The sequence below is a fragment of the Varanus komodoensis genome, unplaced genomic scaffold (genome assembly GCF_004798865.1).
Source record: "Varanus komodoensis strain SLA01 unplaced genomic scaffold, ASM479886v1 scaffold16, whole genome shotgun sequence".
Taxonomy (NCBI): Eukaryota; Metazoa; Chordata; class Lepidosauria; order Squamata; family Varanidae; genus Varanus; species Varanus komodoensis.
In genome coordinates, this window is record NW_025335468.1 from 19,889,507 (window position 1) to 19,908,588 (window position 19,082).

General features: G+C 38.9%; 1 protein-coding gene across 8 annotated transcripts in view; it reads right to left on the reverse strand.

Moving 5' to 3' along the window:
* Positions 1 to 8,826: 8,826 nt before the first annotated feature.
* Positions 8,827 to 19,082, reverse strand: part of HIPK3 (homeodomain interacting protein kinase 3) — a 108,094-nt gene continuing 97,838 nt past the window's right edge. For all 8 annotated transcript variants that reach the window (XM_044425832.1, XM_044425835.1, XM_044425828.1 and 5 more), the window contains 4 exons: positions 17,247 to 17,387; positions 15,036 to 15,271; positions 14,088 to 14,215; positions 8,827 to 13,059 (listed from right to left, as the gene is read on the reverse strand). In XM_044425832.1, the coding sequence (XP_044281767.1) occupies positions 12,586 to 13,059; positions 14,088 to 14,215; positions 15,036 to 15,271; positions 17,247 to 17,387 (979 nt within the window). In that variant the 3' untranslated portion in view covers positions 8,827 to 12,585. The remainder of the gene's footprint in view (positions 13,060 to 14,087; positions 14,216 to 15,035; positions 15,272 to 17,246; positions 17,388 to 19,082) is intronic.

Here is a 19,082-nt window from a genome sequence, read left to right on the forward strand (position 1 = left end):
TAATTGATTTTCTGTGGTAAGGCAAAGGCAAAAGAAGAAGTGAAAAACCAAAGGATGGCTACAAAGGAAGACAGCTTTGTTTGAACCATCATAAAATCCTGTGAAACAAGTAGGGTAGCGGAAACATTAAAACCTCATCAGGCAGTACTCTTAATTTCAGCTAGATTAATATGCTTCATGACTTTAAGACTCTCATTTAGGACAGAAACAGCTACCTTCTTTCTTTATATAGAAATGTGTGTGCCATCAGTATATGAACAATATCTGATTCCAGAGAGCTGAATGTGTTCTCCAGACAGCTTTATATTGATGGGCAATAAGGATCAAACCTCTGATGCAGAACTAACCTCTGAAACTTTCACATTCCCAGTATAATGAAATAATTGTTTAAACTATTGGTGTACCTCCAGATATTCCTACTACATATTCAAGCCAGTCTGTAACAAGGAAAGACAACCTGATATATTCCATTTTTTTTGGAATGACAAGTCTCAGTATCCCTGACATGTTGACTGGGGTATATGTCCAAACATCTATAGGGTGCAAGTTGCCCACCCCTAGTTTCTAAGAATGGTATTGTATGAAAAGTAGCTGGAAATCAACAAGGAAATATTCCTTCTGTCACCTTCTAGTTACTGTTCACCTACCAAATTTCACATCATTTGTACCCCTCTCTCACTCACCTTCTCTGTAGGCCCAAATCCTATTGTCCAGTTAAAATGGCAATAACCACAACATTGCCACATTTTCTCAGGACTTAGTAATATACATCCTTAGACAACTTCTCTGTGTCCAAGGAGCAAGCCCTTTGGAACACAAGTGACTACTATATGCTAAGAGAAGCATTTTCCAGTGCAACCCCAGTTTTATTTTGGTGGAAGACAGGCTTCTGTCAGCCTGGTAAAATTGTCTCAACAGTTTTAATCAAGAATGTGTAACGGGTTCATTCACTTCTTTTATATCGTGTGTGTGTGTGTGTGTGTGTGTATATAATTTTATATTATTAATTTTAATTTTATATTGTTATTTTTGTATTGTATTGTGTTGTAAGCCGCCCCGAGGCTTCGGCAAGGGGCGGCATAGAAATGTTCTAATAATAATAATAATAATCTGGGAAGGTAGCAGAAACAGGGCTTTTCTGAAAAAGAGCAGGCAAATATAACAAATGGAAGTTAATCTGCTAACTAATGCTGCTTCTGAGAGGACATAAGTGGAGAGGAGACAGAATAGTTATGGAATAAGTAGCATGGCTGCATAGTTTGGCATGACCTACAGAGGGTGTTGGAGGAGAAAGAGGATTGCAGTACCACGTAAAGCAAGGGAAGCCAAAGAGAAATGTGGTGAGAAAAAGGGATTTTACCTGGCCTTCCTTGCCCTGTCTGGAACCTGGCACAGGGTTGATGACCTGAGTGCTGAAAAGCAGCTATCAGCTGGGGGCTCTGATATTTTAAAAAAGAACTTGGAGCAATGGGAGGGGAGGGGAGAAGTTACAGTCGAAGTATATGGCACATCAATTGTGTAGCATGTAGCTGAGAATTAGCTCCCTTAGTGCATATGGCCCTAACTCATATTGGGACCACAGTATACCAGTTAGGAGGATTAAATCCTCAACACAGACAGAGGCCATTTTCTCCCTAAATTCCACTGTGTGCGCGCATGCACACATGCACGCCCAAGGGGGTTGGTGACTCCTATGTGAGCCGGGTTCCGCATTCATTGAACTGGTTAGATTAAGCTTCATGGGAGCTATCCATGGTGCTGAGTTGAATCCTTAATCTAGGTTTGCCACCATGGGACACTATGGATAGTGCCTATAAAGCTCAAAACAAAAGCTGCAATGGATGAAGGGTCCCATTGTCATAGGTGTCCAAAAAGGAAAGGGGAAAAACCCTCCATTAATGCAATGGCGATGTTTACTTTTTAAAATATATGTGTGTATGGGGGGGCTGGGAAGTACACAATGGGGGGAAGGTTTCATAATCTCCCAGTGTACAGTGGCCCCTATTCACATTGAAACTATGCACATTTGCTGCAGAGTTGAGAGAGAGAGAGAGAGAGAGAGAGAGAGAGAGAGAGAGAGAGAGAGGGAGTCTTCATTTTCTTCTTTTGCCCTAGACTTTCCCTAGCATGATGGCCTTCTGCAGTGAGACTTGCCTTCTCATGATTTGTCCGAAGTATGACAGCCTCAGTTTTGTCACTTTCGCTTCTAGGGAAAACTCTGGCTCAATTTGCTCTAGGCCCATTCGTTTGACTTTCTGTGGGTCCAGTGTATTTGCAAAGCTTTCCTCCAGCACTGTTTTGAACTCACCAGTTTTCTTCCTGTCAGCTTTTTTGCACAGTCCAGCTTTCACACCCATACATGGTGAATGAAAATACAATAGTTTGGATTATCTTGACCTTGGGCTGCAGTGAAACATGCTTACACTTAATATTTTCTAGTTCCTTCATTGCTGCCCTTCCAAATCTCAGTCTTTTTTGGATTTCTTGCCTGCAGTCTCCCAAAAAATTGGTGACTGAGCTGAGGTATGTGAAATCTTTCACAATTTCAGTGTCTTCATTTTTAAATTTAAACTTCTGTAATTCTTCTGTGGACATTATTTTTGCTTTCTTAATATTCAGGTGCAGTCCTGCTTTTGCATTTTCATCTTTCACTTTCATCAAGAGTAATTTCAAGTTATTGCTGCTTTCTGCCAGTGGTGTACTGTCATTGCATATCTTAAATCAGTGATGTTCCTTCTGCCACCTTTCAGTTCTTCCTTTGATTCTACTCCAGCTTTCCCTATGATGTGTTCTGTAAATTTTATTCTTCCATGCTTTTAATGTTTAATATTTTAACTATGTTTTATGCTCAGTCGTGGATTATTTTGTATTATTTGGGTATATATGTATTGATTGGATTTTGACTTGTAAGCTGTCCAGAGACCCGCCAGGCATTGGACAGGATAAAAAAAATAGCCAAATAAATAAATAAATAAATAGATAGATTGAACAGATAGAGAGATAAAATACATCCTTCTCTGATGCTTTTGCTTATGGGAAACCTTTCCTTTTCTCCATATTCTGACCTAACTGTAGCTTTTGATACAGGTTACAGAAAATCAAGTGCTGGGGGCTCATCCATTTCTTTTAGGACCATCCATAGCTTCCCATGATCCATGCAGTCAAAGTCCATCAAGCATAGACTGATATTTTCTGAAATTCTTTGGCACGATCCCTTAGCCAACATATGTTTGCAATACAATATGTGGTGTCTCCTCCTTTTTGGATTCCAGCTTGAATGTGCAGCATTTCTTGTGCCTTATAGGGTAATATTTGTTGCTGTACTTCAAGCATCACTTGCTTGCATGGAAAATTAATGCAGTGGTCCTAGGGTTGCTGCATGCTTTTGTATCTCCTTTTTGGGGATTGGAATGTATAGTGAATATTTCCAGTCTGTGGGCCATTGATCTGTTTTGTCGGCATATTTTTATTAGGATTTAGACTGATTCATGCAGCTTGAAATATTTCCATCGGTATCCTATCTACTACAGGTGATTTCTTTGCAAGTGCCTTCAGAGCAGCTTTCACTTAACTTTCTAGCATTGCAGACTCTTCTTCATACAATTCCACTTTGAAGATCTCTGTCATCTTTTCAGCTCTTCTGTATAATTATTCTGTATATATTTTTCACCTTGTCTTTATTTTATCCTTAGTATGTCCCCTTTTGAGTTTCCCATTGATTTCTTGGATCTTCCAGCAGAGGTCTCTTGTTTTTCCTCTTTTGGTGTTCTCTTCTGTTTCTTTGCACTGGTCATTGCACTGTTTTTTGTCTCTTTGGCGAAGTTGTTTAAAAGTTGCACTCAAGATTTTGGCCCTATTTCTGCCACTTTTTGCTTTTGCTTCTTGCCTGTCCCTTGCAACTCTTTTCCATGTTTGCCATCCATGTGGGCTTTTTCTCTCTTGTTGCTAGCAGAATTGTCCTTTGGCATTCACCCCTAATAATGGCTCATTTCAGTCCACGGTTCTTCTGGCTCATGGTCAATTAAGTTGAGTAATGCAGATCTATTCCTCATGTAGCAAGATTAACCTATGCTTTTAAAGTAATCAAAATCCTTCCCCAAGGACAGGTGACCCTGGGGACAGGGAGAGTCCTGCTGGACCATGATCATGAGTTATCTTTCACTGCCTCCCTCTGTAACCTCAAATCCTTCTTACAGAGCTGTTGATGATAGAGGTCCTGTGGGGGAGGAAGGTCTCCTTTCAGCCACTCTGAAACAAACAATGCTGACAAATCACTGGCATTGTCATGTTGTGCAAACCAAGTCACTGCTGCTTGGTGATGGATTTGATCCAGGGAACAGGGTGTATTCAATAGGATTATACTACTCAGTGACTTTGGTTTGCCACCCAGATTCTCTTATGCCTGCCAAGCAGCTGCCCAGTGGTTATTGATAAATTTTTAGGCATTATTATTACATTACATTTCTATACTGCCCGTAGCCAAAGCTTTCTGGGCAGTAAGTCACCCATTCAAATTTCAACCAGGCTTGACCCTGCTTATCTTCCTAGATTAGGCAGGATCAGGCAGTTTGGGCTATATAGAAACTTATATATTGTATATGAATGTATGTGTACAGTCAATATATAGATACTAACCGATGAACAAATGTATACCCAGCCATAAGCCCAAGTGTCAGCAGTAATGAGCAGAGTATTGGGGTGGTAGTGGTTAGGAGTGTCTTTTAGCAGCTGAAGCTAGCAAGCTAGTTGCGCCTTTTCCTAGCAAACGATCTAGTCAGTGTGGTATAGTGGTTAGAGTGTTGAACTGGGACTTGGGACATCCAGGTTGTAATCCCCACTCAGCCCTGAAACTCACTGGGTGACTTTGGGCCAGTCACACACACTCAGCCTAACCTGTCTCACAGAATCGTTGTTGTGAGAATTAAATGGAAAGGAGGAAGTCCTTGTAAGGCACCTTGGGTTCCATGCGAAAGGAAAATAAGTATGGTATAAATGCAATGTAATAATAATACTAACCAGAGTCATGCACGGCTCAACAGTTTAATGATTAACTGTTGCAATGTGCTGCCTTTGAAAATGTTAAGATTCAGAAAGCAGCTGCTAAGCTGTTCAGAGGAACAAGATTTATTCAAGCATACAAGTTTACTTTTGAAATAGCTATGCCTGTTTTTGGTAGGCTTCAGGTCTGAATAAAAAGTTCTGTTAGACCGTTCATGCCCTAAGTACTCAGGGAACAAGGTACCTCACCAATCGCCTTCTCTCATACATGTTGGCCTTTATGAAGGGCCTTTCCTGTGTTTCACTTCCATCAAAAGTGGGGATCCCAACTGTGCTCACTGCCCAGTTGCTACATGAAACTGTCCCTGTGGATGCTGAATGTGAAATAGTTTAAGTCACCAAATGTGCTCCCTTCGATTTTTAAAGTATTTTTCAAGTATGTTTCTATTTATATTTATTGAAATGTAAGACTTACGGAATGGAACAAAAGCATAGACTGCAGGAACACAGAAATCTGACTTGTACTGCGACAAACTGTGAATCCGTACAGCACGTGCAGCGCAAGCTGCCTTGCCTGCCCAAGTGAAGGCATTGCAGCCTTCCCTCCACTTCCCTCCACTGCCGCCACACCAGCCACCCTCCCTGCCACCACCCACCCCAGTCAGACAGCTCACTGCCTTCTTTTTCTGCCACCCAGGGGTGCTACAGGCTGGAGCCGTTGACGGCAGGAAGGGAAGGTTAGGAAATGAAGAGGGATGAGATCCCTCAGTGGCCCCAGATTTTTGTGAGAGCCTCTGAGCACATAGGCAAGTTACTAAACAAATCATTGTGAAGTGTTGGCCATGTTAGGAGCCCTGGGACCCTACAGCAGCAAGATGTTGGCAGCTTCTCTATCCCACCCACTTCCCATTGCGTTTTGCTGCTCAAGTACCCTAGCAGGGCAGTGGCTGGTGGGGCTCTCTGTGGCAGTTGCTGGAGGCAGCTGTGGGCTTTCCATGTTGGGGATGGGCTGGGCATTGGCACAATTTGCTGCAGTTCAGTTCTGCCACCTCAGTTAGGTACTTCAGCCTGCTTTATGAGCGGACCAGAGGTTCTGCAGGATTCCAGCATGGGTTTCCAGCCCTAGCTGGAGATCTCAATGGCTACACCTGAGAGCAAAGCCGACCCCTGAGCTACAGACCCTGAGTGGAAGTCAGTAGTACAAACTGAGACACTGTTTCTCAGGTTACCTTTGGCATGTCTTGAGGAGACCTCTTCTCATAAGTGACCCATTATTTTGCAATGAGAAACTCCAGGATTATAAGCATGTCTCAGATTATCATCAGGTTAATAGCTTCTGTAATTTCCCATGTGCTGAGAATTGGGGAGAGATAATTATTCAATTGACTGTATTATTCACAAAATTATTAAAAGCATACCAATCCCTATCTATCTAGGCTGCTTCTTATGCCTAAAAGAACAGACTCGAACAGTTGGCTTTGACTATAGTCTTTGTTTAATGATACTGTTACTTGTCCTTTCCAGTGCTTAGCAATCCATACCACTATTAGCAGGGAAGTGAGTATGTCCTGATGCAGCAGTGTATTATTTGTGTTCCCAAAGAGATTAAATGTACATTCATATGTATATTTAGACAAAAGGGTGTCTTACAACTCACAGCATCCCTACAATGCTTAACAAAGAGTTGTGGGTAGAAATACAGCTAAAGAGGAAGCAGAACACCAAACATGCACATATTTTAGAAACTATTAAAGCCATTCATTCATTCATTCATTTTTGCATTTATATGCTGCCCCCTACTCCAGTGGAGTCCCTCCAACATCCCAAACATTAGCCAGAAACAGCTGGGCCAAACTCAAGGTATTGCAATGGATACCATAGGATGGGTTTGAGAAAACCAAAGGAAAGCCTTTCCTTCTGTCAGACCATCTATGCTCTGGGAAGAGGCCTTACTCACTGTTCCACAACTAGTGGAAGTCAAGCCCTGAGCCAGGAATGGCCCCCCCCCCCCCCCGCCCAAGTATTCCTGAAAATTTGACTCTGGGCTAACATTTGTTTACCATAATGTATGTCTGGCCAATGAGTATGACTAGAACTCTGTTGTACATTGGATACTTTCAGCTGATTGTTATTGATTTTACAAGATTTTTGTCTGTTGTATTTTTACTATTTTAATATTTTATGAAAGGCAGGATATAATAGGATTTTAAAAAGTAAATGTTTTATATCTACATATTCCTTTTTGCTGTATTTCCATTAAGGATTTTCAGCTCTGTTGAGGCTGAATAAAACACTGTACAATATTGAAACACAACCTGAAATTACAGGGTTTTTTCTGATCTTATGTTTATTTTATGGTGAACCATCTTCTAGAATGATGCCAGCTTGAAACTTCCACTATATACTAGGAAAGAGCTGCTGTGCCTAACCCAGTAAGCCTACATCAACCCTTCCAGCAGAGCCCCCTGGTGGAATTCCAACCTATTACATTAAATCTCAAGTTTATTTTACAAATTGCTAGGTAAATAATAGCCATAGCAGGGATTTAAAATATTACGTAGTTTATGATGACAGTCTGTAGAAATGTAAGTTTGATGACCAGATGACACTTATCCAGCAATTACTGATAATATGAAGATATCAAATCCAGTTTACTAACTTATAAAAAGATGTAAGTTACAACCAGTCTGTAGAAATGTAAGTTTGTGTTTATTCATGCTGACACTTCTGCCAGGAGGAAGTCTGTGTGCAAATTTCAGAGATTCCTTCTGTAACCTCTTGTATCTCTGAAAATCTGCTTCAGAGGATTCTGTATGAGGCAGATGACTGCAGGGAGAGCCAAACATAAGCAAAACTGCTTTCTCCTCTTCTGCTAACAGGAACAGAAAAATCCCATGAAGCTGACTGGTGGGATTTCAAAATATTTCCTTTAATCTTCTCTCTTTTTACTTCTTCTACAACATGTAGCTAAACTACAGAATTCTTTACCAGAAAATGTAGTGCTGGCCACTCAAAGGACAGTAGATAAACCCATAGGTTATCAATACCTACTGGTTCCGATAGCTATATGCAATGTCCTGAATTAGAGGCAATATGCCAATGCACATGTGTTACTGCGAAACATAACTTGAATTGTGCTAATGTATGTCTTGTGTGTGATTTGCCCAGAGACTGCTGGTTGGCTGTGTGACAAAAAGTTGGATGAGATGGACCTTAGTATGATCCAAGATGGCTGTTTTGTTGTGGTCTGTTCTAAGATTATGTATGGGGCATTTAACCACGGCAAAACTCAGACTGCGCCACACAATCCCCAAGCAGGGCTTCTATATTTAACCTGATGCACACAGGCACCATGGCTTTTAATAGGTTAATATAACCCATGCTCAGCCATAATATCGTATCCAAACCTGTTAAATACACAAGAATGGAACGATAATTACCTCAGAGTCAATAGGTACCACAGACTGTCTTCTCTTCTTTTAAAAACCCTTTTATTCCATTCTTTCTCTCCCTCAGCTGGTACAAACCTAATTTAATCTCAAAAGTTTTCCTATCACTGTTCAGCTTCTGCAATCTCCATGTGCTCAGAATGCTACATTTCTATTCACTCTCCAAAGAATAGAAACACTACTTTGTGTCAAATAACTTCTGCTGAGAACACAATAGGATACCTAGGATGGAAGCTGCTGGCCTTAACCTTGCTTACCGAAACCAAGAGATTCAGGTAACCTCAAAACTGTGTATTTAGGTGTCAGCATATGACCTGAAAAGGCTAGATTTTATCCAACCTTGGTCTGTTTTAATGAAAATAAAAGTCAACAGATTTAATTTGCTGCAATATATATTTTAATTCAAAGTGAATCTCGACAGTAATACACCATAAATTCTTATTTTGACACTCACCAAAATAGTCACCTGGAAAACCCGCTTTTTGTGACAAAGTACAGAAGGCTTGGTCACATTTAAATCACTGAGAACTAGAGAGAAATACTATCGCAAACTGTAGGAAACATTACATCCATAAAAATTTTCCCAGTCCTCTTATTGTAATATTGCACAGTGCAATTGCTACATGGCAAACTAGTGTAGCACAGAAATCAATAACAAAAAAGCCACAAGTCTACAAATAATTGTTAAACTGTAACAGTTCAAACTTAATAACCAAATCTATATCATTAGTTCTAAAACAAATCTTTCTATAGCTTGCAGTGTGATTTTAGCTTTTACTTAACACAAACCAAGTTAAAATTAGCAGTAAATACAGAATATTTAAAAATTTTAAACAAAACAATTAGTTCATACAGTAGTATATTTGATCAATAACAAACCCTGAATTAAAGTTAGAAACTGAATGCAAGGAATTGGTATAAAAATTAATTCCCAAATTAAAAATATTACGCAATTTGTTATTGTGCAGTGTTTTATTTAAAAGGCAATAGAACAATTTGTGTGTGTGTGTGTGTGTGTGTGTGTGTGTGTATGGGATTATTTTGACCACAGATTTACATCTTTGCCATACCTTGTTCTGTGTGCACATACCCTTAATTCTTCAAAGCCTCAACCTCCAAGCCAAGTTATTCCACAGTAAACCAGAATAAAGATAACTGGTTTCGAGTGAAATGGTGGCATATAGCCTGGAGAGGGCAAAACGTCTAGATTCTCCATGGCAATGATCGTCACAGAACTGGCTGTAGGAGTAGCACATTATGCTCAGTGCTGGTTGTGGCAAGAAAAGTAAAAAAGATAGACTCTTTTACAATATGTTAGGAGCCACACTAGGTTGATAGATGAGGTTTCATGTTTAACCTGGCATCATATGCCAAGGGCATTAGCTTTGTATCCTAAACACAGTTTAAAAGTACAGTAAATACTTGAGAAAGGAAGGTCCAAGTAAATAGAGAAACCATGTTGTTGTTACCTTATAGAAAAGTAAGCTAACTTCTGGCATGCTTGTTCCTGGTGAGTCCAATGCCAGCAATGGAGGTAGCACCAAGAAATGCCATTTTCACCACCAAGAAGTTAACAGAAAACAGGAATTTGCTGAACCATTAATATTAAGGAACTCAACCATTTTAGGTGATTACTTTCTTGATTTCATCTGTGTAAAGTTCCGAATATGGATTTTTTTCCAATTTAATCAGGTTATTGTTGTTTTTAAGAGATATATACATACATGTTTGTATTTATACAAAATGCATAAAACTATTTATGAAAAACCACTGAAGCTGCAATCCAGAACATTTCTTAAATATGCCCAAGGGCTCCTGTGTGTCCAGTAGGACCATTTCCTCTTTATATGAACAGCAGCCCTCTCGTGTCGCATCACAAACTGTTTTTTAAACCTTGCTGCATAGGACAAGGGTTGCTTTTGAAACAGGAAATCAAACCGTGCCCCACTGGCCATGCAGCTGTGGCCCTCTGTGGCCCAAGAGTTGTGGGAAAGGGTTAAGGTTTCATGTTCAGCCATATTAATGTACTGCTGGTTTTGGTTTTTATTAATTAATACTGTATTTCAGTCCTTAACAAGTAAATCAAATGCAGGCACATTTATTTCACTTAGACATTCATTAAATAAAACACTGCTTGTGTTAATGGAGCAAAGAAAAACTATCAGCTCTTAGCCTGCAATCCTATGCACACTTTCCTAGAAGGAAGCCCCACCAAACTCAGTGGGATTTACTTTTAAGTAAACAGGCTTAGGATTGTGCTTTAGAGAAACACTTTGCAGTCCTATTCCAGTCTATGTTGCAAGAACTGTATTCCAGAAATGCTTATTTTAAAAAGTTTAAGTAGTTTAAGTGTCTGCACAATGTCAATATGAACACATAAAAATTAAATTACATGGATACATCCACTTATATGCAATGATAGTTAATGGAGATAAAATACTGAAGCAAATAACACACCCCAAAATAACATATGCAATTGACTTCCATCATTTACAATATAGTAGTTACAACACTCCAAATATGAAAGCAAACAAAACAAAAATCAATCCCCTACTTCCATTTCATGTAACTAGACTTATACAGAAATTAGAAGGCTAAGAGCTAGATAAATCACCTAATTTCACAGCTATTCGAAGTGGCAATCATTATATAGCAGCTTATCTATGATACATTCAAGATAAATGATACAATTTATTACTTGCCTCATAAGCTAGATCACAGCCTCACTTTAATACCTTCCTTTAAACCCATCCCTAACACTACAATATACTTGAGGTCTATGGAAAAAGTAGCTACCTTTTATAGGAAATGGATGATTAAGTCTTTGGTGCTGCAAAAGCAAATTTATTTGAACAAGAACAAAAAACACAGAAAATATGCACTTCCTAGGGAAAAATGCATGTAATTTGTTGTCCCTGACGGAATGTATTCAATAAGAAAATACCCCCAAAAGGCTAGAACAAATACTATAATGTAAAAAGGCTAAAATCTCTCCCATGCATAAATGAAAAATTGCACACAAAGTACTCACATCTTTTCAAGCTTCAATAGTAAATATTCCACTACTATTTATTAAATACTGCATGGTTTGCTCAAGCTAAGATGAAACCACAGCATGGATCAATGAGCATTTAGTTTTTTCTTTCATAATCTAGCCACATCATGCCTATGCACCTCTAAACAGGTTATTATATCCAGTTGGACATAAACACTTTGAAAATAAACTACTTAGATTGTACTGTAGTTTCATGGAACAGATAAAAGTGATTTTTTAAAAATTCAACAGCTACTGAACCAGCTTTTCCTAAGCACTACAAAATGCTTTTCTTGAAGCTGATCATTCTGGGGGAAATATATCAGACAGCAGAATTCAGCTACAGCAAAACATGCTGCCCTCTAGGTAAAGAAATCACACCCAGTACTAAAATCATACCACACACAACTAAAAAAAGAAAAGAAAGTGAGTGCACATTACTCTATCAAATAATCAGCAAATCTGAATGTTAAGTGCTGCAGTCCTCAACATTTATAATATAGTAACATTAACAACCTCAAATATTTAAGGCACTATGTGTGGGAACAGTTTACAATGCAGCTGAGATTATTAGGACACCAACATTAAGAGCAAATTTCTAGGCAACTTTATTTTTGCCCATGCAAAGGACACATGCAATGTGAAGAACAGCTCAACCTTTTTAGATAAGTGACTCGACACTGAACATCAAGATACGTAATACAAACAAGTTACTCATACATGATACTGATGACACATGTGCATCTGTTGCTCTAAATCTGTACACTCAATGGCTTCCCAAACGTAGACGTGTCTCTCACTAAGTTAGAAGGCAATTTTATAAAAAATAGGAGGAGCAAAACTGGATTTCTACTCCCGTAAGTCACCTGTCTGGAGTTACTCTATAAGAAGATAACATGACTAAAGACAAATTTATACCAAATGTGCAAAAACACATTAAAAGTGAGTTAAAGCTCAAGGTTGTTTAAATTGCACCCAAGTCTAACATGATTAAAAAAAATAATTTTCTTGTTGTGCCATGGCTAATATTTATTAAATACCATGTTTTCCTCTCAAATCTGATGTATATATCACTGAGCTTCCCAGCACACTGTAACTTGAGTCTCACATAAATGGATACTGGCTGAGTTTTGTTGGACTCAATGGAAATCCGGTGAAAGCGGGTGATGCAATGTAAGAATGCGGTGGGAAAATTGGTTTGTACTGAGTCTGATGGATAGTTGGGGAAGGCAGCAAACGGGGATTTATGCCCACTGGGACTTGGTGCACTATACCACCATGATGACAGATACTGTAAGTGGGATGCTGTAATATTGGTCTTGAGGTACATGGAGATGCTAGGATGTGGGCAACAGGAGCAGCAGTACTAAGCGGTCCAGAGGCTGGATAAGGTAGAATAGCAGGCTGTCCTCCAAGATGCGTGCTTCCAGCCAGGTGCGCATGAACTGAGGTATGAGTGGGACTTCCGTGCTGAAGGGAGAATGCGTGACTGGCAACATTAGTGGGGATGTACGTCTGCTGCCTCCAATGACCACAGTTTCCATTCCACTCCTGAGACCCAGATCCAAAGTGCTGAACCTGTCCAAGAGAAATTACAGTGAATTCCAAAGTAGAAATACTGTTTCCCACCAATAAAGTAAGCTGCACTTACATGCAGACAATCTCCCCTCTTTTTTCATAAATCCTGCCTGAAATATCTTTGGAAGTAGGTTTCCTCCTTTTTTGACTCTCGGATCCTCCCTCCACAATCATAATGTTAAGCATGGCCCTGGTGGATCAAACAAAATGGCTCTCTAGGCCAGCAGAAATTCTGTTCAAACATGCCCAGCTAGACACTTCTGCGATGATGAGAAGCAAAGCATAAGCTCCCTTTTGTCCCCAGGATTTGGTACTCAGAGGCATACCATCTCTGGACACAAACTTCTATTTAGCTATCATGGCCACTAGTTACTGATAGATCCTATCCACACACAGAATTTATTCAATCCTTTTTAAAGAAACATGAATGAGTGGCTATCACCACATCTTCAGGCATTGTATTTCCCAATGTAAGTATATTTGCTTGAAACCAAACTACCCATGAACAAAATTCTCACTGGAGGAAGGAAAATTTCAAATTCCCCCTTCCCTCCTCAGCCCCTTGCATCCCCTGAAAAGCTGTTCCAAATGGCTGGAGAAATCTCCAAAATAGCGTAGGAGGTGGCAGTGGGGGCTGCGGATGGAAGAAGAAAGCACAGAAGTTATCTCCCCATACCCTTTCAGCAAGAGCTTCTCCTAAATCTCAGTCCATTCTGCAAATTGAAGGAGCCCTTCCATTTGCAGAAAAGAGACTCTGGATCCAATCCACTGTTTAACAAGATTGACTTATTAAAGCTTTTCTATCCTGTCCCCTATAGAACGTCTTGGGATGCATCCCTCCTTTTTTCTGGAGAAAACTGAGTTTTGGAAGCCAAAGAGAGAAGTAGTATGGCCAAAAATTTGCATATGTATGTTTACAAGATGCTTCCATCTATTTAGAAACTAAACAAATTTCACAGTTTGCAAGTCTTAATACTGCAAAAGGGAAAAAATACTTTCACCTAGTCCGTCAACATTTGTGCACATACCTGACTGAGGTTTGAGTGCTGCTGATGGAATGCTGATGACAATTTTCGTTGACGATTACCCAAGCCAGAAGGATGATTGGTTTTTACACGAGCAAATCGACGTTTTACCAAGGGTGGGCAGGTGGTAACTAAAATAAAAAAATAAGCAGGTCAACATAATATACCACAGGATTGCTTCTATTTGTTTTCATTTTACCACTCAAGTGAAAGACCTCTATCTTAATTGGAAACACAAAACATGAATTGAGGCTGATTTCTGCGCTCACCACCCACTGTGCCAGTGGAGCTGCCCATCCACACATGCAATGTTGGGGTTTGTGTCCTTTCTACTAGCATTCCTAGGCACCTGCAAACCAGGAGATGGATGGCAGCCTCTCTCCAGGCTTCCTGAAAACAGGAAGGGGAGGGGCTCCCACCCATATGAACACTTGGCTATAGAAACTTCCCAACAACAGGCTCTGTGTAGGCGCAAAGCCCATGTGTGTGACGCACAGAGTCCACAAAGAAGCCTAGCAAGCACAAAAGAGCTGGATTATTATTGTAATTATTACTGTTTTTAATCCAAATATTACTATTGTAATTATTATTGTCTTAATTATTGTAATTTTTATTGTCTTGATCATTGTAAGCCATCTTGGGACGTTTTTTCATGTAGGACGGGGTAGAAATATTGTAAATAAATAAATCCAGCTGGATCTTCATAAACCCAACTTACCTGTCCCCTTCTCTTATGTGAACTCCACAGGCCTCTCCAGAAACTAGGAGGCTTTGGCTGGAAGAAGAAACCAATGGCCACAGAGTATGGACAGCTTGCACAAGCAGGAGTGCTACCTGTGTGCGCCCAGGTTTCAGGCATTCGGCTATTGCTACATTCCTCATTACCCAAAAGGTTCCCCCTACACTGAACAGAAACTGGCCAAGACAGCAAAGCAAATAATCTCCAGTTACCTGTGTTTGTCATTTGCTCATCTACATTCAACCTGTTCTCTATCCTTATGGGTGGCACCATCACAGTGCAAACAGCTGGTTTGGCTTCCAAGTTAGCAGAAGTTCTGTTTTCTGGGTTTTCACTGGTGTTTTCTGTAAAACTATTCTCTAGGAATGGGCTGTCATGGCCTGAAGAGTCAGAACTGGGAGAACCATCCACAGTGTCACAACCACTTTCTTGTTCATCATCTGACATACTATAGTAAAAGAGTAAAACAATGTTATGAGTCATGTATTACGTTAACACAAAATACATTCCTTTGATAGCATATATCCAAAGGGTGGTGCAAAATATGCTAAATGAAACTTATTGTTAATGGTTCATCATTTGTTTAAATATATTCACAGTTAAATCAAAACTCAGATTCAAGTTAAACATCCTGAATCTCAGATTCCTACCTTATAAAATCAGGAAAAGTTTCATAACATACAGACTACTGAAAAAACCACGAACAGCTCCAAAACCAAAGGAACATCATTATTTATACATAAATGTAGCTATCCCCAGGCATAATAATAATAATAGAGACAAACACTTTAACCTTCTTCAAGATTATTTGAATTCCAGTCATGGGTTCAACTAGGTATATTTTTAAATAACGTTGGGTTTCTCTAAGTACAAGGTGGGCAGAAAAGTAAACCTGATCTAAGTTTAATTGCTGACCAATTTCAGGTAAACCATGGAAAGCAGTCACCAAAGAAAATGCTATCACGCTGCCAGACTTTGCCTGGGAGAAGGAAATCAGGTTCTGCCCAATTGCATGCACCATGTATACCACCAGATTAAAGGAACTGCAACCATTTCATATTTCCAAAAAGCTGTAGCTTCAGTATTTTCTGTTTAAAATAGCCCTTCACCCAATAGTGACATCGCTTTAAGCTGACATTATTTACTCTAGGTAATGGAATTATCCAACCAAAATTGACTGGCTGAATGGCTTGTTACTGTTTCTAGGAGAAAACAGGAAACTTTTTTTAAAAAATTGAAGTGACACCAAATCTGTAGCCAACTGGGCAAGATTTGAGAGATGTTTAACTTAACTATGGGGCAGAAAAGTCCCCTTTTTCCTGTTAAATACTGAAAAACATTTGGCAGTCCTACTATTTTCTTTTGACTTTTTAAAATAAGGGTAGCCTAGTTGATGCGGCAATAATTTTCAGTGAAGCAAGGTAATTTTATAGCATATCTTTAAATGACCGAAAATACAAGAATTTCACAACTGAACAAAGATGCTCATGTTAGTTCTCTCTGCATGACCTGTAAATATAATTGTTTACATTTATATTCAAGAATTAGTAACACAAGTGAGATATAACCCAAAAGTTCAATGGTCAAAACAATGCTTGTAGCATAAAAAGTGTTTGCAACCACTTATATATGTCAATGTCTACCTTCAGAAACATTTGCAACTGGTATATCCAAACGGATGTGTTAGCAAAGTTGTTACAACTGCACTGAATGAAGCTCATCTTGACAGTCCTGACTTGCAGTCCTTCAGGAGACTGATCTTTTCCCTCACAAAACCCTTACCTGTTCCTTACTCCAAAATATCTTGCCCTCAGATGAGTGTCAGAGATGCACAGCAGTGCACACGGAAAGCTCTGCTATGCCAGATGTAACACATCAGTCCATTAGACTTTGAATTGTGTACACCTACATGTGGGAGTGCTTACAGAAAATTGCCTTTGGGAAAGGGATTTTGAGGTCTTATATTATAGAGGTGCTACACAAGAGTTGCCTTTGTATGTGATAGGAACAAAGTCTTAATAAGCAAGGATATGTTGAAGCAACATACAGATACATACAGCAACTTCACTCCTGCCTTCACTTGACTGGGAAAAAGGCCAGGATTTGGCACTTAAAGACAGCTATTACAAGCAAACAAGGAACTATGGTTAAGTTCTTCCAATCAGGTCAGGATCAGAACCCAGATGTTAACCATGGTTTGACGTAGGCTTTTGAATTCTGGCTCGCTAAGTTTAATGGCTAAATACTGTTCTGTTTTCCAGCTCACACAAAGAGTAAAAGGCAAGGAAAAAAAGCAGAAAATGGTCTGTGTGAAGGTGTGTACCATCTGTGCATAGCATGACTTACTAAGCCAGGACTGTAAGCTTAGTATGATGTGTGAATTGCAGCACTTAACACAAAATCCATTTGTTTACATTTCTCACCTGTTGGGTCTTTTACAAGGGGATGGACTGGACTGTCCAGAAGAGCTAGTACTCAAAGTGCTGTCAGGACTACTTAATGAACATACACGGTCAATATTTAGAGTATTCTGGCAAGCTTCACAATCCAGGCTACCTTTACATCTGAAAGAAAAAGTCAGAGCCACATTTAATGGTGTGCTCACAAACATTCATCCTACAAATGTCTCACTGAACATCAATAGCAACTATTAACTGCATTGATTTAGTGCCAGCAGTGTATTAACCATAAGACAAAGGCTGAAAGCCATAAAACTGAAAAGGACTGCCACGTGCTGCCTAGATTTATTTTCCAGCTAGCTTAATGGAAATATTAAACTATAGGTTATGGGGCAACATACAAATATACTTTAGCTAATATGCTGTAGCTTCTACTGCAATTTTTTTCTATTTTGGGTTACACTGCATACTGCCTCAATCTTTCTCACTGTGGAATGGTTTCCAACATGCAAAAAATGGCTACATATTATATTTCTGCAAATTTCAAAACTCAGTTAAATCCTTTAGCATCTAAAATTCACCCTGTAAATATATTTAAACATTTAATTTTTTTACTTAGTCGCTTGGATCCAAAAGATTATGTGTGTGCAAAATGGTTCTCTTCTTCCCCTGCTTTTTTTTTAAATACAGAAGAAAAAACTATAAATACAACGCATTACATTAATAATATAACATATAAAAACTCAATTATTAATTAAAAAAGAAAATGATAAAGTGCCCCCACCACCCCAGAGACCAATAATACCGCCACTTAATTCGTATACTATAACAATTAATAATATATAATATACTTCAATTATATCCATATCCCTTCCAGAAAGTCATATAATCTTGATTAGGTTTACAACCTTTACCTTCTAACAATACTGCTTTTACAAAATCTTCCCAAATTTCATTATATTTATTTGCTTTCATTAACTCTTTTTTATTTGTATTTTTGTCATCAGTTTATCATTAATTACCATATTCCAAATTTAATTATACCATTCATACCTTTGCAAAACCCAATTCTGTTTCCAATATTTAACTATCACTAGCCTAACTGCCATTATCATTTTTACAATCAATTCTTTCTTAGCTTCATTTATATCTTGTTTTTCAATCAACAGTAACAACACAATTCTTGGTGACATTTCTAAGTCTATATCTAAAATTTCTCTAATTTCCTTAAATACCATAATCCAAATCTTTTGTATATTATCACAATCCCACCACATGTTTATATGTTCCAATCCCTTTCCCACATCTCCAACATATTAGAATATTTGTCATCAATTTGATTTAACTTAACTGGTGTTAAATACCATCTCCCAAAATGGTTCTTTTCATTCAGGGGTCGGGGCATTTCTAGATTTTTTTCCCAACTCCCCCTTCCTACTCAAGCCTGCTGAACTGCTTTCCCCAATCCTGAGAAACAGATTTGTAAGAGGACTTCAGCAGGAAGAGAGGGGTGAGAAAACTCCTTTCTAAATTAATGATTTCATATATATTTGCACAAAGTTCTTCAGTTTGTGCATTTTATCATCACATGTCATTGAATACTCACATACAAGTTCTTCTGCTTGTACTCCACTTCTGATTATACACAAGTTCCTGATACTTTATGCAAACAGAAATAGATAATGCAGACCAAAAAAAGGCTGCACACAGAAGTAGATCCAACCGATCGGTTAAACCATAAAAACATTCAACTGGTACAGAATTTTTAAAAATGTACCCTGTGCATTAGCAAAGTATCACTGAGAAAAATCATGTTACTGGCACCAAAACAATGACTTTCCAATCCCTGCACAATCCCGA